We start from the raw sequence: 20,043 nt of genomic DNA on the forward strand, positions 1-20,043 counted from the left end.
AGGTAGTTGGGAACTGTCTGTTGTGTTCTGAGAGCTGAACCCAGGTCCTTTCTAAGAGCTGATAGTATTTTTAACTGCTGAACCATAAGCCCCACTTTTGTTTTGTTTTTCAAGTTAGAGTCTCATGTAGCCTAGGATGCACTCAATCCCACTAGGTAGTCAAAGATGACCTTGAAGTTCTACTCCTCCAATGTCCACCTTTAGATTGCTGGCAACAGAGGTGGGTATTGATCCCAGGTCTTCATATAATCTAGGCAAGTATACTAAGCTATCTCTTCACTATGAAGCCTACCGTTTCCTTGCATGGTGGGGGTGTGCCTTCCTCATTAAGATACTCACTATATCAAAATGTCTTGGGTGATTGGCAAAGCTTTGGGATGGGCTTCTATAAGAAGCCTACACATCTTCAACATGGTTTTTGTTTTGTTGGGGTAGTTTTGGCTTGTCTGTTTGTTTTGGAATGTAATTGGCAAAGGAGGGATGAATGTCCCACAGCGTGAATGTGGAGGTCAGAACACTCGCTGGAGTAGACGCTCTCTCTTCATAACATAGGGCCCTGGGATCAAACTCAGGTGACAGGATTGGTAGCAAGGTCCTTCACCCACTGAGCCATCTGTGCTGGGCATGGTGGTGAACACCTTTAATCACAGCATTTGGGGGGCAAAGGCAGGTTGATCAGAGTTCCAGGACAGCCACAGCTATCAGACACAAAAATCATCTTACTTACTACTTCAATCTCATTGTTATGTGTGTTCTTTTTAGTTTTAGCAGGCTATAATTGCCTATAAATTTATTTTTTCTAGATTTTCAAATTTGATGGAATATAAGGATTCAAAGTGGTCGAGACGCTAATGTTCATTGTAATTTTTTTCTGCTCTAATTTTATTAATTTGTATTTTTGTATTTTGGCTAATTCAGCTGGAGGTTGTCATTCTTGTTTTTTTTTTTTTTTTTTCCCCCAAAAAGCTATTGCATTGGTTCTTTGTTTACAGCCATTAGATTTGGGGGGGGGGGGTTGGCTTTTTTCTGAGACAAGGTTTTGTCTCAAGGCCCTAATTGGCCTGGAACTCACTGTAGTCCAGGCTAGCTTTGACCTTGCAGTGATATTATTACTGCCTCAGGCTCCGCCATACTGGGAGTCTAAGCGTGTCAAGCTTCTCCATTTAATTTCTGCCCTGATTTTTGTGGTTCTGATATTGCTATTTTTCTAAGACCTTGAAGCTCACCATTATTTGAGAGCCCTGTGATTTAAAAAAAAAAAAGTTATGTATGAGTGTTTTTGCCTGCATGCATATCTATCCTCCAAATGTATGCCTGGTGGGCACAGAGGAAGAAAAGGGACCCTTGAAACTGGAGTTACATAAAGTTGTGAGCCACCAGGTGGATGCTGAGACTCAAACCTATGAAAAGGCAGCAAATGTTCTTAACTGTTCGGTCACAAGCCCCTCAAAATTTTGTGAAAAAACAAAAACAAAAATCAAACCTTAAGCCAGGTGTTGCAGCACACAAATTTTATCCCAGCCCTCAGGAGGCAGAGTGCACATAGTGGGCTCTAGAACAGCCAGGACTATGTAGAAATCTATTTCTCACAAAAACAAATAGATTAACATCTTAGTCTAGCACACTAGATCTTACCAGGATTCTGTTGTTTGGCGAGAGGTGTTACCTTTATAGTCTTTAGTAGTGACTTTATGTACAAATAGACAGGTCTTCTACCCATAAATTCCATTTTCCAAAACCAACTAAGTTTATATTATGGTTAGCCTTTGTAACACACGTGCTGCAGAGCATTTGTGGAGTCAGATGATAACTGTGTAGGGTGGATTCTCTTCCCCACTTTTACACAGGCCGTGAGGACTGAAGACCGGTCACCAAGCTTCACATCAAATGCCTTTACCCACTGAGCCACCCTGCCAGCCCTTTAGCTTTGTTTTCATCATCTTGTAGTATAAGCTGGTTTCCAACTCTTTATATAGCTAAGGAGGACTCTGAGCTCATGATTCCCAAATGCTGGGACATTACAAGTGTTACAACATACTATACTTCTGTTTTAAACTATTGTCAGTGACGGCTATTTATTCCATGCAAATTCTTTCATAATAGAAATGTCTATCCTAGTCACACCCAGCTGTCTTAATGTTGCTTGCCTCTAGACTCCATTCTTGTCATAAGAGTCTGGGCTCTTAACAATTTAGCTCACTGTAAAGCGTACTGTTTTCTTGGGCGGTGGGGGTGTTCTTTCCTTATTAAGATACTATATCAAAATGCCTTGGGCAGGACTGCCAAAGCTTTGTAATGCACTCGTGGAAGAAGCCTAAAATCTAAGCTTAATTATTAATCTCATTTTGGCTCAGGTTAACCTCATGCTTTTTTGTGGCTTTAATTCCCAGTCACCCCTATTCCTCAATTCCCCCAATCCCAGTGGCAAAAGTTCTAGCCTTTAGGAAGCCAGTCATGTATTCATTAACCCAACGGTCATGTCTTATTTCTGGTCTTTATGGTGGCTACAGTTTACTATTATATCCCAACACAAAACAAAATGTTCTTCATTGAGACGGTCTCACTATGCTTGTCCATGTTAGTCTTGAGCTGCGCCTGAACAATGAGCTACCACCTCCTCCCAAGCAGCTGGACGACAGATGCAGCCCTCTCCAATTGAAACAATTTTCATTGAGTTTAAAGACAGGTTCGTCCTGACTGGCCTGGAACTTACCAGTACACCAGGCTGACCTTGAACTCTGAGATCCTCTGCCTGTCTCTGGAATGCTGGGATTAAAGGTACATGATACTGCCCTGGCTTGCCAAAATTTTTTACTGTTGCAAAAATTTTTATGGTAGAACATCAAGATTTTCTGGATAGATGAAATGTTTTATATTACACTTTTATTTTGCAAGAAAATAAATTATACAACTTAAAAAATAAAATCCAAAAATTAAGCGTTCATCAAAATATTTCAGCCTACTGCATACAGACTGCTACCGTGGGAAACTGTACAGTGCCATCCGGGTATGTAGTGGTGCACATTCAAAACTGTACAGGTCACGATGAGAGGCTACACCTTAGGAACTCCAGACCACACATAGTGCAGATGACAGGAACGCTCTCCAACAGTGTTTCTCTCATAACTGTGACCTTGGGACAACTTGTGTCAGCATCCCAGTCATTCACACAAAAACAGAAGAGCCAGCTATTGATATGATAGCAAATCTTTCTGTAAACTAGCAAATATTTCACCCAGATTAAACTTGAAAATTTGCCCTTGGAGCAGAGCTAATGATATCATATTCAATTTAATGAAGAGTTAAAAAAAATAAGAATGATTAACAGTTCACCTTTTCGGAGACTTTAATATTTCTGCACAAAGAGTGAGAGCTTTCAGTGAGCACGCTGGTAAACTCAGGGATCCCTTCCAAGAACTGTGAAAGTCGGAGACTTCAGAATTTGATTGAGGATCCTTATAAATTATTAGACTGATGACGGCCTCACATTTGTCTAACTGCGCGTCCAGGAGTCTCCCCTTTCCACTGCATGCATCTGTTCCCTGTCTCCTTACTCTGGCCGTGAGTTGGTGACAGGTTAGCATTTACAGATGGCGCCACCTTAGGTAGACAGAAGTGCTCAAATCTGAGCCTGCGGTACCGTTCACTTAACAATGCCTCCCAGTGTGAGTGGGAGCTGGCCTCTCCTTCCCTCCCTGTGCATGTCTGGCCCTGCTCAGATAGCAAGACTATGAAGTCTGCAGGGAGAGAGAGGGGCGCTGTCAGTGGTTCTGGATCTTCAGATAAATTATCAAATCTATTCATAAAACATTTAAAGAAAATCCCAACAATGGTATAGGCACCTTGTCAACTAAATAGTTTTGATAAACACCAAAAAGTAGTTACACTCTTATATATATATTTTTAAAAAAGGATGAAACTGTTAAGTCTGTGGTATTTACTGCTGCTCATTCCCCAAAATACAATTAGGACATAATTAACTATTAAAAAATTTATAAAAATTTAATAAAAAACTTTGCTATGGATTTAGTGTTACCCACTTTGCATTAAGTTTGCCTTTATAAATCAAAACATCACAGCTCTCATTCTTAAATGACCAAAGCGATTAGAAATTTCAAAGATGTTCTAAAGAAAATGATGGTTTAAAATGACAAATCTTTTTTGTCATTTTAAATGGCCTAAAATTTTTCCCTTGATTGTTTCCTCCTTTGGCATTCTGGTATTGGGACAGGAAAATTTGCCAACACCAAGCTATTGAACAGTCATGATAAAACTATCCCTCTAAATTCCGGATGTTCCATCCTCCACGTGGTAGAGCAGCAGGGACTGAGTTTGCGCTGCACACCTGCTTTAGCCATCACCTCAGAGCTGCAGGGCACAGCAAGCACACATGCACTTCCAACTTCCTATGAGTTTCACAACAGATATATGACTATAATTATCAAAGCCTTAAACATCTAACATATACTTTACTTCTTTCCAGCAAGGAGACCCCAGCTGCTGAGCAGCAGGGCAGATCCACAGCCCTCTGTGGTAATAGGATAGATAATACTGTATGCTTCTCAACACTCCATCTTCTGCTAGCTTCAGAACCAATACTTCAAAATACTACTTAACATCAAAAGTTCTAAAATTTGCAAGAAAACTCGAAACGTGCACCACAATGAGTAAAATCCACAGGGAGCCATTTTTCCTGCTGGGGAATAATTCTCTTCAGTTGCTTGAGTCCTCAATCTCTAAGTTTCCACTGCTCTGTAAAGTCCTGAGTCACTGCTCTGGATCACTGAGAGGAGCAAGGTAGGTGTTGCCCTCTGAACATTTTAAAAATGTTTATTTTTAAAATATATAAATATATGTACATATTTGGCAAGGTTACTGCTCATGTTAAGACTAACAACTTTGAGTGCTTTTCAGGTTGCAGGTTGTAATCTCACCTTTCTTCCTGCTAAGTGGCAGGTAATTATTACTTTTAAATAGAGAATGTCTTTCCAGAAAACTGAGGTGGTAAATCCCTAATCACAACACTTTCAATCACCAAATAATTCTATGCTACAGGTTAAGAAAGCAATTCTCTCACTGCACTGCATCAGAATATTTCTGCATTGTTTTCAACAAATTCAGGTACAGTATAATAAATATTAGACGTATGAGAATTGAGTGTATTAGTAACACACTTAATTTTTGCTTCAAGATTCTGATTATGCAATCAATAATGTACGTATACCCACACATTTTTTAACTGAAGCAACATTCATTATAAACTTCATGTTTTCAAAACAAGCTCTCCAGCCGTACAAGGTTTAAAAGAAAAATCCCAAATCTTTATCATTTAACAACAAATAACTAAACAGAACTCTCCTGCTCATTGAAAATCAGGATTTATAAGGTAGAAATATTTAATACCATTTCAGGTTACCATTAAGATCCAGTCACTAAAGTGAAAGCAGTGTTTGACAAACAACTTGACACTGGCACACGTGTCTTCTCAAGTGTGCCTGCCCTTGCCCAGCACAGTGTTGACGATTCATTCTTTGCATCAGAAGTAGCTTAGTGCTACGTCTAGCTTTAATTTCATAAAAAAAAAAAAAAAAAAAGAATTTAAAAAACCCAAACAAACAAACAAAAATCCCCAGCATTTTTCAGTGCATGAATATCTGAAAATCCTTCCTTGTGCAAGTATATTTCTTTGAAGAAGAAAAGGGGATAAAAGAAGCAAAAAGAACCCCACCCTCACCCTTCCGACATGTTATTTCTCTAGGTGGGTAAAAATTGAATTGACTTTGAAAGTTCACAATGGGCTCTTCATGAATGCAATTTTCTCCACAAAACAGCATGCTGTTAAAGAGTGTGCAACATGAAGGGAATGCCATCATGCTAACTAATGTGACTGGCAAAATAGAGTCGTTTTGTAAGGTAAGGCAGAGTTTAATATTTATGTAATCAAAGTCCAAATAAAGCTTCCTCCAGCTGGGGCTGGGACAGCCTCTGCCCAGGCCTTCAGGGGCGTGTGTGCGGCAGCAGCGGCCCGGCTAGGCCATGTAGATGAAGGTGTTGATGTCGGCCTCGTCCCTCCGGATGTACCTGTGTTCAATCAGCCACTCCATCTGCTCCTTTATCATCTTCTTCTGAGGCAGGAACATGTTTTTCAGAATTTCTACTAATTCAGTCTGCAGCTGGGCATTGCTAATTTTCTTTCTCATTTTCATTATTTGTATGATGGCTTCCTAAGAGAAAAATGAAAATGAAAGTACATTAATACATTCAATTAATTTGAGCAAAGCAAACCAGTAACTTTTCCTATGTTATCTTCTAACAGCACCCACACTGCCCAGCAGCCCCAGGTCATCATTTGGAGACTCACTCAGCAGCTACAGTTTTTCTCCATTACACTATCACAAAGATTTTGAAAGTAAAGGAAGCCAAAATTAACCTATACTCTCTCTATTGTTTTATTAAAATTAATAATGCACTTGAATGTTTGTCTCCTTGTATGACTTTATCACATTCAAGTCTGGTGCCTGAAAAGGCTGGGAAAAAAAGCCCTGGATGCCCTGGAGCTGGAGTTCTAGATACTGTGGGCAAACAGGTGAGTACTGCTATGGCAGCCAGCGAGCGAGCGAGCGAGCAGACGGTAAAGGCGCTGTCCGCTAACAAGCACGATGACCTGAGTGCAGCACTAGGACCCAATGGTGGAAAAATAGTATCAATTCTTAAAGAGTTGTGCTCTGACCTACACATACACATATGGCCACACACATACAAATACATAGATAATACTAAGACATAAGACTCCACTTACACAAATTTGCCTCTAATATTAAGGTGCATCTTTGTATAACAGAAGAGAACCATGGGTATCTACTCTTAAAAATCAGTAAACACTACATATTAACTAGACTGATAAAGTGATAGCAAAATTTACCACAGATCCTGTTTTTAATTCATTTTTTGACAATTAAATGTTTCTAAAGAAATCAACAAGTTTCGCCTAAGTCAATTTTACCGATTATGTTCTTGGTGATTTTTAAACTACATACAAGTTGGCAATGACATTACCTGCAAAGTACACCTACTGTAATCATCATTAAATTTTAGCTTTTCTTAGGCAACTAAAAGCAACAAGGTGCCTTAGTAAAGACTAGTAAAGTAAATGCAAAAGAGAAACAGTTGGTTCTATGAGCTCCATACCCACAGACTGAATGAACAAGAGAATTGTGAGCTGAGTATGGTGGTCCTTGCCTTTAATCCTAGTCAGACCTCTGAGTCAGTCTGGTCCATAAAGTGATTTCTAGGACAACCGGGGCTACACAGAGAAACTCTGTCTCAAGAAGGAAACCAATCAACCAAAACAAAACAAATAACAACCAAACAACCAACCACAAAAATATAATCAGACCTATGATAGTTGCATGTGTATTAAACACACAAACTTAAACATTGCCTCCTAAACAACACAGTATGGTGACTAGTCACAAAGCATTTATACTCTATTAGGTGCTATGGTGACCTAAAGATTATTTAAATATATAGTATAAAACCTGTAGGGTGAATGCTTTATACAAGAAATTCTGGGACCTGCAGGAAATCCTTGAACTAATTTGCTGTGGACGCTGTATTTAACACCTGATTGTAATCATACAAATCGGCTCGGGAAGCTAGCGTCCAGCAGGATAAACCCTTCAACTTCCTGTACAGGCAAGACAGTCTTTCATTGATACTGATGACTGATGGTGATGATGATGATTTTGGTTTTTAAGACAGGGTTTCTCTGTATAGCCCTGGTGTCCTGGAACTCACTCTGTAGACCAGGCTGGCCTCAAACTCAGAAATCCTCCTGCCTCTGCCTCCCAAGTGCTGGGATTAAAGGCGTGTGCTAGAACTGCCCGGCTAGATAATTTATGGTGCATCCAGCTACAAGGGTTTTTATTTAAGTTTTTTTTGTGCATAACTATATATTACATGTTTATAAGTACATGCCATAGCACGCATGTGGAAGTCAGAAGACAGCTCTCTAAGGTCAGCTCTCTCCATCTTTGGTTGGTTGGTTGGTATGTCTGAGGCAGGCTTTGCTTCTCTGTGCAGCCCTGGCTGCCCTGGAACATCTCTAAGTGGCTTCCTGGGATCAAATCAGATCACCAGGTTTCTGTTACCTGATGAGTCATCTTGTCCAATGATACCAGGCTTTTATCAGATTACCAATAGGGTTTTATATCAAAAATATATAGAAAAAAAGGTAAGTCTGTCCATCCAGGAATGTAAAGATTATAGGACCATGAAAACTTAATCTTTTTTGTGCTTCAAACTGGCACCAGAATTTTGAATGATATTAAATAAAAACTATAAAAGTAGAACAAAAGAAGCAGTCCCATTAAGAGACTTTTTTCTAAAATTAAAATAACTATCAGTTTGCAATACATTAAGAGGTTTTAAAAGCCTGTTTGTTTGTGTGCATGTGCGTGTGCCCATGGGATAGTGCTGCTGTCCTACACATGCGAAGGTCAGAAGGCAACTTGAGAGCTGGTTTCTTCCTTACGTCAACTAAGTGCCTGGAATTGAACTCAGGTTGTCAATTACACTACCTATCGAGCCATCACCTGACCAGCTCTGTTTTTTCATATTATACTGTATTTATTTTCATGTAGTGGAGACGAGAGGACACCTTTCTTAAGAAATCTGTTCTCTGCATCCACCATGTGGGTCCCCAGGACAGGGCAAGTTGTCAGCTTGGTGTCAAATGACAAACTGAGCCATCTTATCTTTCTAGTAATAAATTTTTATCATGTTCAGAAGCCATCATAATCCTAATTTTAACACATTTTTCAAAGAAAAATACACCAGATAATGCTTTTTTGTGCTAAATAAAACAAATTTCCTATGGGCACATCAAAATTAAATTTTAAATACTTGAATTCTACAAACTCTAAGTTATTGCTGAGATACACTTATCCAGTTGGGTATCAAAAGAGACATGAGTAAAAAACAAGATTTTATCGAAAGAATACATCAGAATTTATTAGAAACGTCCAACCCAGAAGAGCATTTCTTATAGCAGTGATAATTAAATTAATTTTTAATTACTAATAAAATGAGCATTAGCTCTTATTTATGAATAAATAACTTTCATGGCTTTTAATTCAATGTTTGAAGGTTTTTTGTTTTTGTTTTGTTTTTTTATTTTGGAGGCAGAGTCTCTCTAGGTAGTCCTGGCTGTTCTGAAATCCTCTACAGACCAGGCCTAAAACTCACAGAGATCTGTCTGCCTCTAATTCCAGAGGGCTGAGGTTAAAACAATGTGTTACCATGTTCAACTTTGAAGGTTTGTTTTTTCAAAGAAGCTTTTAAAAATTCAGACATTCCTTTTCCCTTTACAAACCTGGGTTCTTAATATTCTTAGTTGGACTATCCCTTCATTTTCTTCTTCTCTCATTCGTTCTGTAGTGAGCTGCAAGCGTCCAATCAAATTGATTTTCCCCCTTTTCTGTACTTTTGCATTTTTTCTACAAAAAATATCAAAGTGTTAAACATTTATTACAGCACAATGTCTGAAGTTTTATAAGTATTCAGAAAATTAACATTCAGAGCTGTTTAAAAGTTAAGAAACAACAACATACAGCTTTACTTTAAGGCAATCCCTATGCCTATCATGGTGGAACTTGGTCTATAATCACCATAATCCTAGTAAGGGAAGGATCTTGATTAGTTTGAGGCTAGTCTACCTGTTTCAAACAATTTTTTTTAAAAAATGTGATTCTTTCAAAAAATAAAACCTCTGCTGACCAGTGACTTCATTCCTCAGAAGAAAATAAATTACATTGCCATGAAAATAATAATAATTAAAGCAAAAGAGTTTTATGCAGCATTATCTGATTGACTCTTCAGGTAAACAGCTCTGCCTAAATAAAGCTGTTTTATCCAGCCCCTCTACCTTTTGGTCTTTGTTTTTAATTAAAAAATGAAATGACAACAGGTTTAGTGATACTATTCATTTACTGTTTTTAACGTCACATAAGAAAAACAATCACCTTAATAAAAATAAAGCCCTGGCATGCTCAGCAGCGCGAGCTTACTCACATGAGACTGAAGTCCTGGTTCACTGAGAAGAGGGTGCCTTCTGTAAAATCTTTGGGTGAGTTGACTTGAGGGTCATACAACAAAACTTGCCGTTTGAGCTTGGGAAAAGCTACTAAAGACTATGAAGAAAAAGAAAGCAATTAACACAGTAAGTTATGTGGAGTGATAGCTCAACTCTCCCACACAGGCAAGAATGACTTCTAGACAATCTACAGCTCAAACTCATGCAGTAAATTGTGTATGTACAAATGTACCAAATCACAATCCAAACGTTTATGCAGTACCTTCAAGCATATGACAATGTAAACGCATGATAAGAGCGGAAAGGAAAGAGCTGGCTCAGAGAAAGCAATAAATGTTCTCTTACTACATATATAGTGAGTGACACAAGCAATTAGGACTGATACACAGTACTACAGTAAACTACCTGCCAGTAATATGTAGGAAGTTCTGTCCGGTGGAAACAGTTTATTCTGGAGTTCATATTACAGAGTCAGAACTAAATGCAGTTATAATCAAGAAAGCATTAGCACAGTTTATAAACTGAGAAGAACTAACTCACTGATTATAAACTTAACTGTAGTGTGTCTTTGTTAGAACTCCTTAAACACATTTAACACCAGCTCAGTCTCTCCCTCTTCTCATCCTCTTTCGTTTTCCACTTTGGCAATTAGCCTCTTTTCATATTGTTTTTTATAAATTCCTCAATATTGTGCATTTTGTGTTGAAAGTCATATTTCGAGTGTCATGAATTTAAAAATTTTACAGTAGCTTAGTTATGTAGTTCAGTGGTAGAATGTATGCCTAACATGTACAAGGCCAGAGATTTAACTCTCAGCACCAAAAATCCAATTTTAGAAGCCATCCCAGCTATGTGACACAATGCTATTTTAAAAACAAAGCCAAACAGAAAATAAAACAAACCCATAAAGTCCTTCTAAGTTCAGCATCTGGGAGTTCCGTTGCAAGTTTTAGATTTTCAAAGCTGATTTTCTCTCTAGGCCTTTGGTTCCATGCAAACAACACAGCCAACTGAAACGTGGTTACTTCCAAATCATACTGACCTACTTCATTTTTAAATGTTATCTGTAATAGATAATGGGCTTTAATAAGTAACTCATTTCTTCATGAAGCTTACTCCAATACCTAGTAAATGCACATAAGATACTATGGGAAAATGAGATTGCTAGTTTTCCCCAAGACCCATTCTTCCTTACTCAGAGGTAATAATCTTAGCACACATACAATGCATCGCCCAGATTTCCCTGCAGCTCAATGTGGTCACTCATGTGACTTCATTCTGTCCAATGTGTTTGAAGTAGAAATGGTGAGGAGAATGCTTATAGGTTGCCTTAAAAGAAGGTTCTTCTCCCTTCTTGCCCTCCTTTTTGCAGGGAGACAGAGAGGGTTGTTTGGGGATCAGACTGGATTCTACAGTCAAGAGGTCTGTTTGGTAAGCAACACAATGATGAAAACTACAGTCCTGAAAACACAGCCACTGTTCTTGTTCTTAGCTTTTTGTTTTGTTTTTACTTTATTTTACATGTGTGGGTGTTTTGTTTGCATAAATGCCTATGCACCACAAATGCCTATAGAGGCCAGAAGAGGGCATCAAATCTATTTGGGATTGAAGTTATGAATATGTGAGCTGCTATGTGGTTGCCTGGAATTGAATCCAGATCTTCTGGAAAAGCAGAGTTCGTAACCACGGAAACATCTCTCCAGCTCTTAAGTAACACTTTCTACTAACACCCAAACTGACAGCCCATCTACTTACAATTCCATTTGACATGAGATGGTGCCAGTGTAATTTTCTACCACTGTGATTTTTTTTGTAAAATTCTTCTACTTCAGGTATCAAATCCTCCAGTTCAGTAGGAAGTGAGACAAAGACTTTCTCGGAGCTTCTAGACCAAGCACCAGCATTCAAAATCTTTATATTAACGGAATCAGCTGCAGGTAAGAAAACCAGAAATCATAACTTTTTGAGACAAGTTAAAATTTGGTGAAAAATCTTGTTTAAGAAAGATTTTGTTGGGGGCTGGTGAGATGGCTCAGTGGGTAAGAGCACCGACTGCTCTTCTAAAGGTCAGGAGTTCAAATTCCAGCAACCACATGGTGGCTCACAACCATCCGTAACAAGATCTGACTCCGTCTTCTGGAGTGTCTGAAGACGGCTATGGTGTACTTACATATAATAAATAAATAAATCTTCAAAAAAAAAAAGAAAGATTTTGTTAAAAGAAAAAGAAAGATTTTTTAAGCTTAAATATATACTTATATGTAATTATAAATAATACCTGGTAATGCCAACTTATTATTTTTGTGCATTTCCTTAAAAGCTTGGTTCAAGTCTTCAGATACTTTTATGTCCTGAAACATTCTAGCAAGCTTGTTCACATAATCTGCTGGCATACCAACTTCCTATGAAAATAAAGACAGATAATAATTATATATAGTGTAATAAATACTATTACATGATTCGTATTAAATAAACAGTAGTTTTTGGTACTCTTTGCTCTGTTCAATTCCAGTGTGCATGGATTTCAGTTACCACAGTGTGAATAAAATCAACTCCCACTCCAACTACTGTTGACACTATGTAAGATAAATGTGTTTGCATGGACTGCAACCTACACCTTTAACTCCTCAATCCATACGGTCAGGACAAATGACAGAAGGCTGTCACTGGTATAGCTCAGTCATAGCATGCTAAGGGTCTTTGTACATGGTCACTAACTAAACCCATTCATCAGGATGGCCTTGACAAATTCGAGGAAGATGATCCTCTAAGCCTCTACACTTCCTTTATTTACAGTTAGGAACTACCACTCCAGCCTCTTAAAAAATTACATCGGTTACTATTTATTTACAAATATGTCTATAGTTAAGCATTTCTTACCAGACATGGTTTTAAAAAGTTGCTGTTTTGTCTTGGATACTACTTAAGTAAAATCAGTTAAAATTGAGAGTGGAAATGAAAGTACAACAGTAAAAAGAAAGCAAGATTAAAATTAAGAAAATTCACGTTATTAGATACTACTATTTATATATTTTATTATATATTCTTATAAAATGAATCTGTCTGACATTAATAGCAATTCTAAAACAATTACTTTAGCATGCACATGAATAATATGCTGTATCAATAACAGGAACATAAAAAAAAACACTTTAGGCAAATGAGATGGCTCATCAGGTAAAGGTGCTTGTTGAAACAACTCATCATCTGCATTCAATTCCTACACCAAGGTAGGAATCTGTTAAATTTCAAATCCAAAACAGTCACCCAAGATGCCGATTTAACATATCTGAGATGCATATTAACATATCAAACAGACTTGGCCTCTGAGTTCTCCTGGCATCCCTCAGCCCCCTATTCCAGACATTTTGGTTATCCTCCCCCATTCTGTACCTCTGGCCTCCTGGCTGCTAAATCTGGCTCCAGTCTCTCCCTTCACCTTTCTCTCTCCTCTCATGGCTCAGGGTCATGACCACCCTGGACTCTCCCAGCTGTGTCTGCCTCTTGCTGTGTCTCCTTTTGCTTACAATAAGCTTTCACCTCCACCACACCTACAGCATCAGTCACATCCCTTTCTTTTTCTTTCTTTCTCCCTTTTTTTTCTCCATTCATCTTTTGTAGAAACCAAGGCAGTGACTTAAATGAGTTCCCTTCCCAAGGAACTCCGCAGCTCCTATCCAAGCTGCTGAGCTGACTGTCCTAAGGAATGTATGGGCCATTTGTTTCTGCTGGCTTCTGCCACCCGCCAAATTTGATTCTCTCAGCTGCTTTTTCCCTCCACCTTAACTCCCTACTACACTCTTGTGGGCTGTCCACATCTCTCTGGAATAGCCTCTGAGGCCTCCCCACACTAGCAATTCTATTTAATAAGACACTTGCACCTCTCTAGCTGTTTTCTCTTCTACATGCACTAACATGTAGACAAAACAGTGAGGCGCCTATTAAACACCACCAATAAAATTTTTAAAAATTGTTGTACTTACTCTTAGCCACTCTACCATGTTTTCTTCAATCTCACTATCAGCAGAGATGTCCAATATGAGACGTCGGGTAAGATGAGCTTTGTGATACCTCATAAAAACATCTTTGTTTTGTACATATTTAAGTACCAAGAGCTGCACAGAAGACAAAATTACTTTCAATTCTTATATACTCAGCCATTTCTTTCATGTAGACCTTTCTATATGCCCAACAGCAAAGATGAAGAGATTTACAAAGACAGGCCTGTTAGAGTACTCATCTCTGAGAAACTAATTCTAAGTAACTGCTTCAACAGCAAATCTGTTCTACAGCAAATCTTGCTTCTATTCATTCCTTCATTCATTTATTTATTTTTGAGACAGGGTATGTCCTGGAACTCATTACATACACCAGGCTGGCTTCAAGCCCAGAGATTCACCTACCTTTGCCTCCTGCATGTTAGGATTAAAGGTGCAGCACTATGTCTAGCTACACACTTGAGACTTTAAACCAACTAATCTTTTAGTTCCTACTATCCAAATTTTTCAGACTGTATATGAATGTGATAAGACCTTATGAGAAAACTAGAAGTAACTTCTCGGCACATCTTAATCCCTCCCTTTGTGACAGCAAATCATGTCCCCAGGCCTTTCTGTCTGTACTTATGTGATGTTTTCCTCATTTTACCCACCTCTCTGCATTCCTGGGCTAAAATAATGTTACTAACAACCAACCTGGAGGACCCAAGGAACTGGAAAGAAAGTTCAGCAGTTAAAGAGCACTAGTCCTCTTCTAAAGGACACCGTTCAATTCCTAGCACCCACGTGGAACCTCACAACTGTAACTGAAGTTCAGGGAATATGACACCCTCACACAGACATGCATGGTAAGCAAAACACTAATGCACATATAAACTTATTATTTTCATCTATTCTCATCTCTCTCTCTCTCTCTCCTTCTCTCCCCGTGTCTCTGTCTCTCTCACTCTCATTCACACACACACACAAAACACAAAAAAACTCCACTTATTTTTTTATTCTTTAACAGAAACTGACTTTAATTAACTAATGCATCAAGAAAGAAACCAGGAGGGTGGGGGAAGCCTCTAGAAAGGCCCTGAGAACTGGGCTGTGAGAGAGGCTTCCAGGACTCAATGGGGAGGACCTTAGCTGAACTGTCAAATCATGGGGAGAGGGCACCTAAAGAGACCACCTCCAGTAGATAGACAGGACCTCCCAGTGGAGGGAGCAAACCCACCTTCAAAATTTTTGACACAGAATTGATCCTAACTAAAAGAAATACAGGGACAAAAATGGAGCAGAGATTGAAGGAAAAGCCATCCAATGACAGGCCCACCTTGGAATCCATCCCATATACAGGACCAACACCAACACTATTGCTGATGCCATGTTGTGCTTGCATACAGGAGCCTAGCATAGTTGTTTTCTGAGAGGCTCTGCCAGCAGCTGACTAAGACAGATGCAGACACTTACAGCCAATCACTGGACTAAGGTAGGGCCTATGTTTAATCACTGGACTAAGGTAGGGCCCTATGTTTAATCACTGGACTAAGGTAGGGCCCTATGTTTAATCACTGGACTAAGGTAGGGCACTATGTTTAATCACTGGACTAAGGTAGGGCCCTATGTTTAATCACTGGACTAAGGTAGGGCCCTATGTTTAATCACTGGACTAAGGTAGGGCCTATGTTTAATCACTGGACTAAGGTAGGGCCCTATGTTTAATCACTGGACTAAGGTAGGGCCCTATGTTTAATCACTGGACTAAGGTAGGGCCCTATGTTTAATCACTGGACTAAGGTAGGGCCCTATGTTTAATCACTGGACTAAGGTAGGGCCCTATGTTTAATCACTGGACTAAGGTAGGGCCCTATGTTTAATCACTGGACTAAGGTAGGGCCTATGTTTAATCACTGGACTAAGGTAGGAGACCCCTATGGTTAGGGGAAGGATTGAAAGAGCTGACTGCAACCCCATAGAAAGAGCAACAGTAACAACTAACCCAGAACCCTGGGAGCTCCCAGAGACTAAGACACCAACCAAAGAGCACACATGGGCTGGTCCGTGTCAGCCCTGAACATAGGTGGTAGAGGACTTCCTTGTTTGACCTCAGTGGGAGAAGATGCACCTAATCCTGTAGAGACTTAGGTACCCCAGGAAGGTGGAAGGAGGGGTAGAAAGCGACATCTCAGAGGCAAAGGGGAGGGGGGTGAAGTGAAGAACTCTTGGGGGGGGGCAGGAAGGGGAGCAACATTTGGAATGTAAGAAAATAAAGCAATTAATAAAGTAATTTAAAAAAAACATTAGATGCATGCCTATAGCACAGCAATCAGGAGAAAGAGGCAGGTTGATGATAATGATAAGGTCAACCAGCAACATTGAAGAGAACCATTCGAAAAACAAAGGGCTGGAGATGTAATTAAATAGAATAGTGCCAGGTTAGCATGTATAGACCCAAGTTCATTTCTACTACCACATTCAGGCAAGCACAGCATCCACGTGCAGAAAAAGGCATGCACACACACAATTAGGAATAAAGAGATGATAGTTTCTTTTCAGGAAGGCACTGAATAAAAATTTTTAAATATAACTATATACCTTATGAAGTGTGTTACACTGTAAAACTTTATAGTATTTACAAATAAATACATTTTTATCTGTGTGGAGTCTGAATGTGTGTGTTATGGAGGTCAGAGTTTGGCACCTTCCTCTATTTCTCTATTTCGAGACAGGGTTTCTCTGTGTAGTCCCGGCTGTCCTGGAACTCACTTCGTAGACCAGGCTGGCCCCAAACTTAGAAATTCTCCTGCCTCTGCCTCCCAAGTGCTGGGATTAAAGGCGTGTGCCACCACGCCCGGCACCTTATTTCTTTAAATATATTTTATGTTTATGAGTGTTCCTCCATGACCTGTGGAAGTCATAAGAGGATGTCAGATCTAGAACTGAAGTTGCGGATGCTTGTGAGAACTTGGTACCGCAGACCATCTCTCCAGTCCACCTTAATTTTTCCGACAAGTTTTTCCACTGAACCCAGAGCTCACTGGTTCAACAAGACTGGTTAGTCAGTGAGCCCTGTACTCTACCTGTCTCTGGCACCACATGCTCACCGCAGGGCTGGACCACAGCTGCACAGCACCACACAAAGCGTCTGGCGTTTTTATGTGAGTGCAGGGGTCCACATTCAGGTCCTCATGCTTGCACGGCAAGTACTTTACTCCACTGTCGAGGACATTGATTTGGATACAAAGGTTTTCCTTACCTACTGCAAGAAATAAATATTTACTGATAAAGAAATGAAATAAAAAGTGTACTTACCACTTCTTTAAGCTTTGCTTCAATCTCCTCAGATGTTAGTTTTTTGCTTAATGGCGTTTTCCTTAACAACATGTCACAGTAATTGGCAAGCAACTCGGGGCATTTTGACTCAGGCTGAGTTTTCAACCCCACTCTAGAAAAGAAAACGTAGCTGTCCTTTACTGGAATACTCAGTCACCCAAACATCTGCCTGGAACGTCTTTGTATCCACAGCACTGGTGATGGAGAGCTGGCAAAGGCACTGTGTGTGGGAGAATCGTGAGGACACAAGAGGACGTGTGCTAACAGTGGGTTCGCCCCTCACTCTGCATGGGAAGAGGTGAGCACTTTAATCCAAGTATGAACTAAATAAACAGTCTGGACCTGTGCTGCATGCACCTCATTCCAGTTTTTCTCTGCAGAAGCACAGGTCTAGCATCAACCACTTATGGCCCCTCACCAGTGAGTGCCTAAGTAGTCTGGATGCTGCTACAAGTTTACCTTTAGTGGTAAATTAACCTTGACTGCCAACCTGATTTCACTGAGATACACCCGGTGGCTGCATCTGTGAGGGTTGTTTCCAGTTAGGACTAGTCTCTGGTATCATCTGTTAGGGATTCAAATTCTGAAGAGACTAGTAGCTATGGCCTCATTCAGGAAGTAGGTCACCAGGTCAGGCATAGGCATGGGCATTCTTCAAGGCTGTATCTTCCCTGGCCTATTTCTGCTGTCACTGTTTCCTATCAGCTGTGATGTAATCTGCCGTTACACCCTCGCTGGCCTCATGAGTTGACAAAACAATGTCTTTGCTCCTTTCACATTATTTAATTTTTACAATTTTATTTTTTAATCTTTTATTTTTTCTTTCTTTTATTTGTTTGCTTGTTTTTATTTTTTACCGGGTTTCTCTGTATAGTCTTGGCTGTCCTGGAACTCATTTTGTAGGCCTCAAATTCAAGTGATCTTCCTGCCTTTGACTCTGCAGTGCTCAGATTAAAGGAGTGTTCTTTTATTATTTTTGAAGACAGGATCTATAAAGTCCAGTTTGGTCTCAAACTCAAGATCCTCTCACTGTACTCTTAGGAGTGCTAAATTAAAGGAAGACACCACACACCAATTTTTTTGTTTGTTTGTTTGTTTTTTGTTTTTTTGTTTTGTTTTTCGAGACAGGGTTTCTCTGTATAGTCCTGGCTGTCCTGGAACTCACTTTGTAGACCAGGCTGGCCTCGAACTCGGAAATCCGCCTGCCTCTGCCTCTCAATGCTGGGATTAAAGGTGTGTGCCACCACGCCTGGCACCAAATTTCTATGAAATGCTAATTTTCAGCTATAAACTGTAAGAAGGGATGCTGTACCTAAGTCAAATTAATTAGTAGTCCAAATTCTTTTTAAAATTTATTTATTGTATGTAAATGAATGCCCTATCTGTATGTACACCTGCATGGCAGGATAGATGGCTGTGAGCCACCATGTGGTTGCTGGAAATTGAACTCAGGACCTCTGGAAGAGCAGATGTGATCTTAACCACTGAGCCATTTCTCCAGCCCCCTAGTAGTCCAAAGTCTAACTTTCCATTTTTCTCTAAGTTTTATTACTTAGCATGAACCAGATTACTTTATGAAGGGACATATTTTCCTTTTAACTTCTGGTTTAAATTTAGTATAGAAAAGTAGTGAGTTGGTTTTATTTATTTAATTAATCCCTTTATTGTGTGTTGTAGCTAGATGGTAGTCAGAGGACAATTCACAGGTTGCTCTCATCTCACGTGGGATCTCTAGGACTGAGCTCAGACTGTCTGGTTCTTCATCAGTTGAACTGTTTTGTAGGCTCACTAATAGGCTTTATTTTGACATTTTGTGCATCCCTCATCCCTGCTCCAACTAGTTGCTCCTCCTTCCTTCTCCAGCTAGTCTCGCTGTCTCTTCTGCCTTCATGGTGCGTGCATTCCTTGACCAATTCACCTGTTTACTTCCTTCTGAGTTGGAGATCAAACAAGGGCCTCATACTTGGTAAGGAGATCATGTATTAAAATTGGTAATTCATAGTTTACATTAAACTGATTTCCTTTTTTATATCATGAGAGTAAAATCATTTTGTATGCTTTCAGAATAGTAAACTTTTAGTGACTAATAGAGGGAGAGATTCTAAAAACGTGAAAGAAAAGTTATTTTCTAACTTCTAAAGCAGTATTTTGGTACAAAGGAGATTCAAAAAAATTATAAATTGAAGAATTTTAATGGCAACAGGTAGCAAAAAATTTAAGAACAACAACAAAAGTCAAATAGTAAGGTATGCAACACCACAGCATTTCTGAGCTGGACGCAGGAGGCTCTGTAGACACACATGCTCATAAGTCAAGAGACAAAGCCAGTTGTGATGCACATGCCTTTAATCCAAGCATGGGTGGAAGAATAATGATTTTTGTAGCCAATTGGGTCTGATCTATATAAGTTAAAGGCTAGTCAGGGCTACCTAGTGAGACAAATAAAAAAACCAAAAGATAAAAAGGATATGAAACTTAAGAGGTGGCTCTCGGTGATTAGTAGCAATAGCTGCTCTTCCAAAGGACCCAGACTGGGTTGTTAGCACCCACATGGTGGCTCACAAATAGCTTTGTGAGATCTGCTTCTGAGAGATCTGAGGCTATCTTCTAACTTATATGGATACCAGGCACATA

The 20,043-nt window shown here is 39.5% G+C and overlaps 1 protein-coding gene across 3 annotated transcripts in view; it reads right to left on the minus strand.

The window, feature by feature from the left end:
• Positions 1-2,794: 2,794 nt before the first annotated feature.
• Cul5 (cullin 5) overlaps positions 2,795-20,043 on the minus strand; it is a 52,927-nt gene continuing 35,678 nt past the window's right edge. For 2 of the 3 annotated variants that reach the window (NM_001161618.2, NM_027807.4), the window contains 8 exons: positions 17,389-17,521; positions 14,077-14,208; positions 12,372-12,495; positions 11,849-12,024; positions 10,996-11,157; positions 10,072-10,190; positions 9,374-9,497; positions 2,795-6,224 (listed from right to left, as the gene is read on the minus strand). In NM_001161618.2, coding sequence (NP_001155090.2) covers positions 6,030-6,224; positions 9,374-9,497; positions 10,072-10,190; positions 10,996-11,157; positions 11,849-12,024; positions 12,372-12,495; positions 14,077-14,208; positions 17,389-17,521 — 1,165 coding nt within the window. In that variant the 3' untranslated portion in view covers positions 2,795-6,029. The remainder of the gene's footprint in view (positions 6,225-9,373; positions 9,498-10,071; positions 10,191-10,995; positions 11,158-11,848; positions 12,025-12,371; positions 12,496-14,076; positions 14,209-17,388; positions 17,522-20,043) is intronic. The other variant, XM_017313680.2, reaches the window with a different exon arrangement.

This window comes from Mus musculus, chromosome 9 (assembly GCF_000001635.26).
Source record: "Mus musculus strain C57BL/6J chromosome 9, GRCm38.p6 C57BL/6J".
Taxonomy (NCBI): domain Eukaryota; kingdom Metazoa; phylum Chordata; class Mammalia; order Rodentia; family Muridae; genus Mus; species Mus musculus.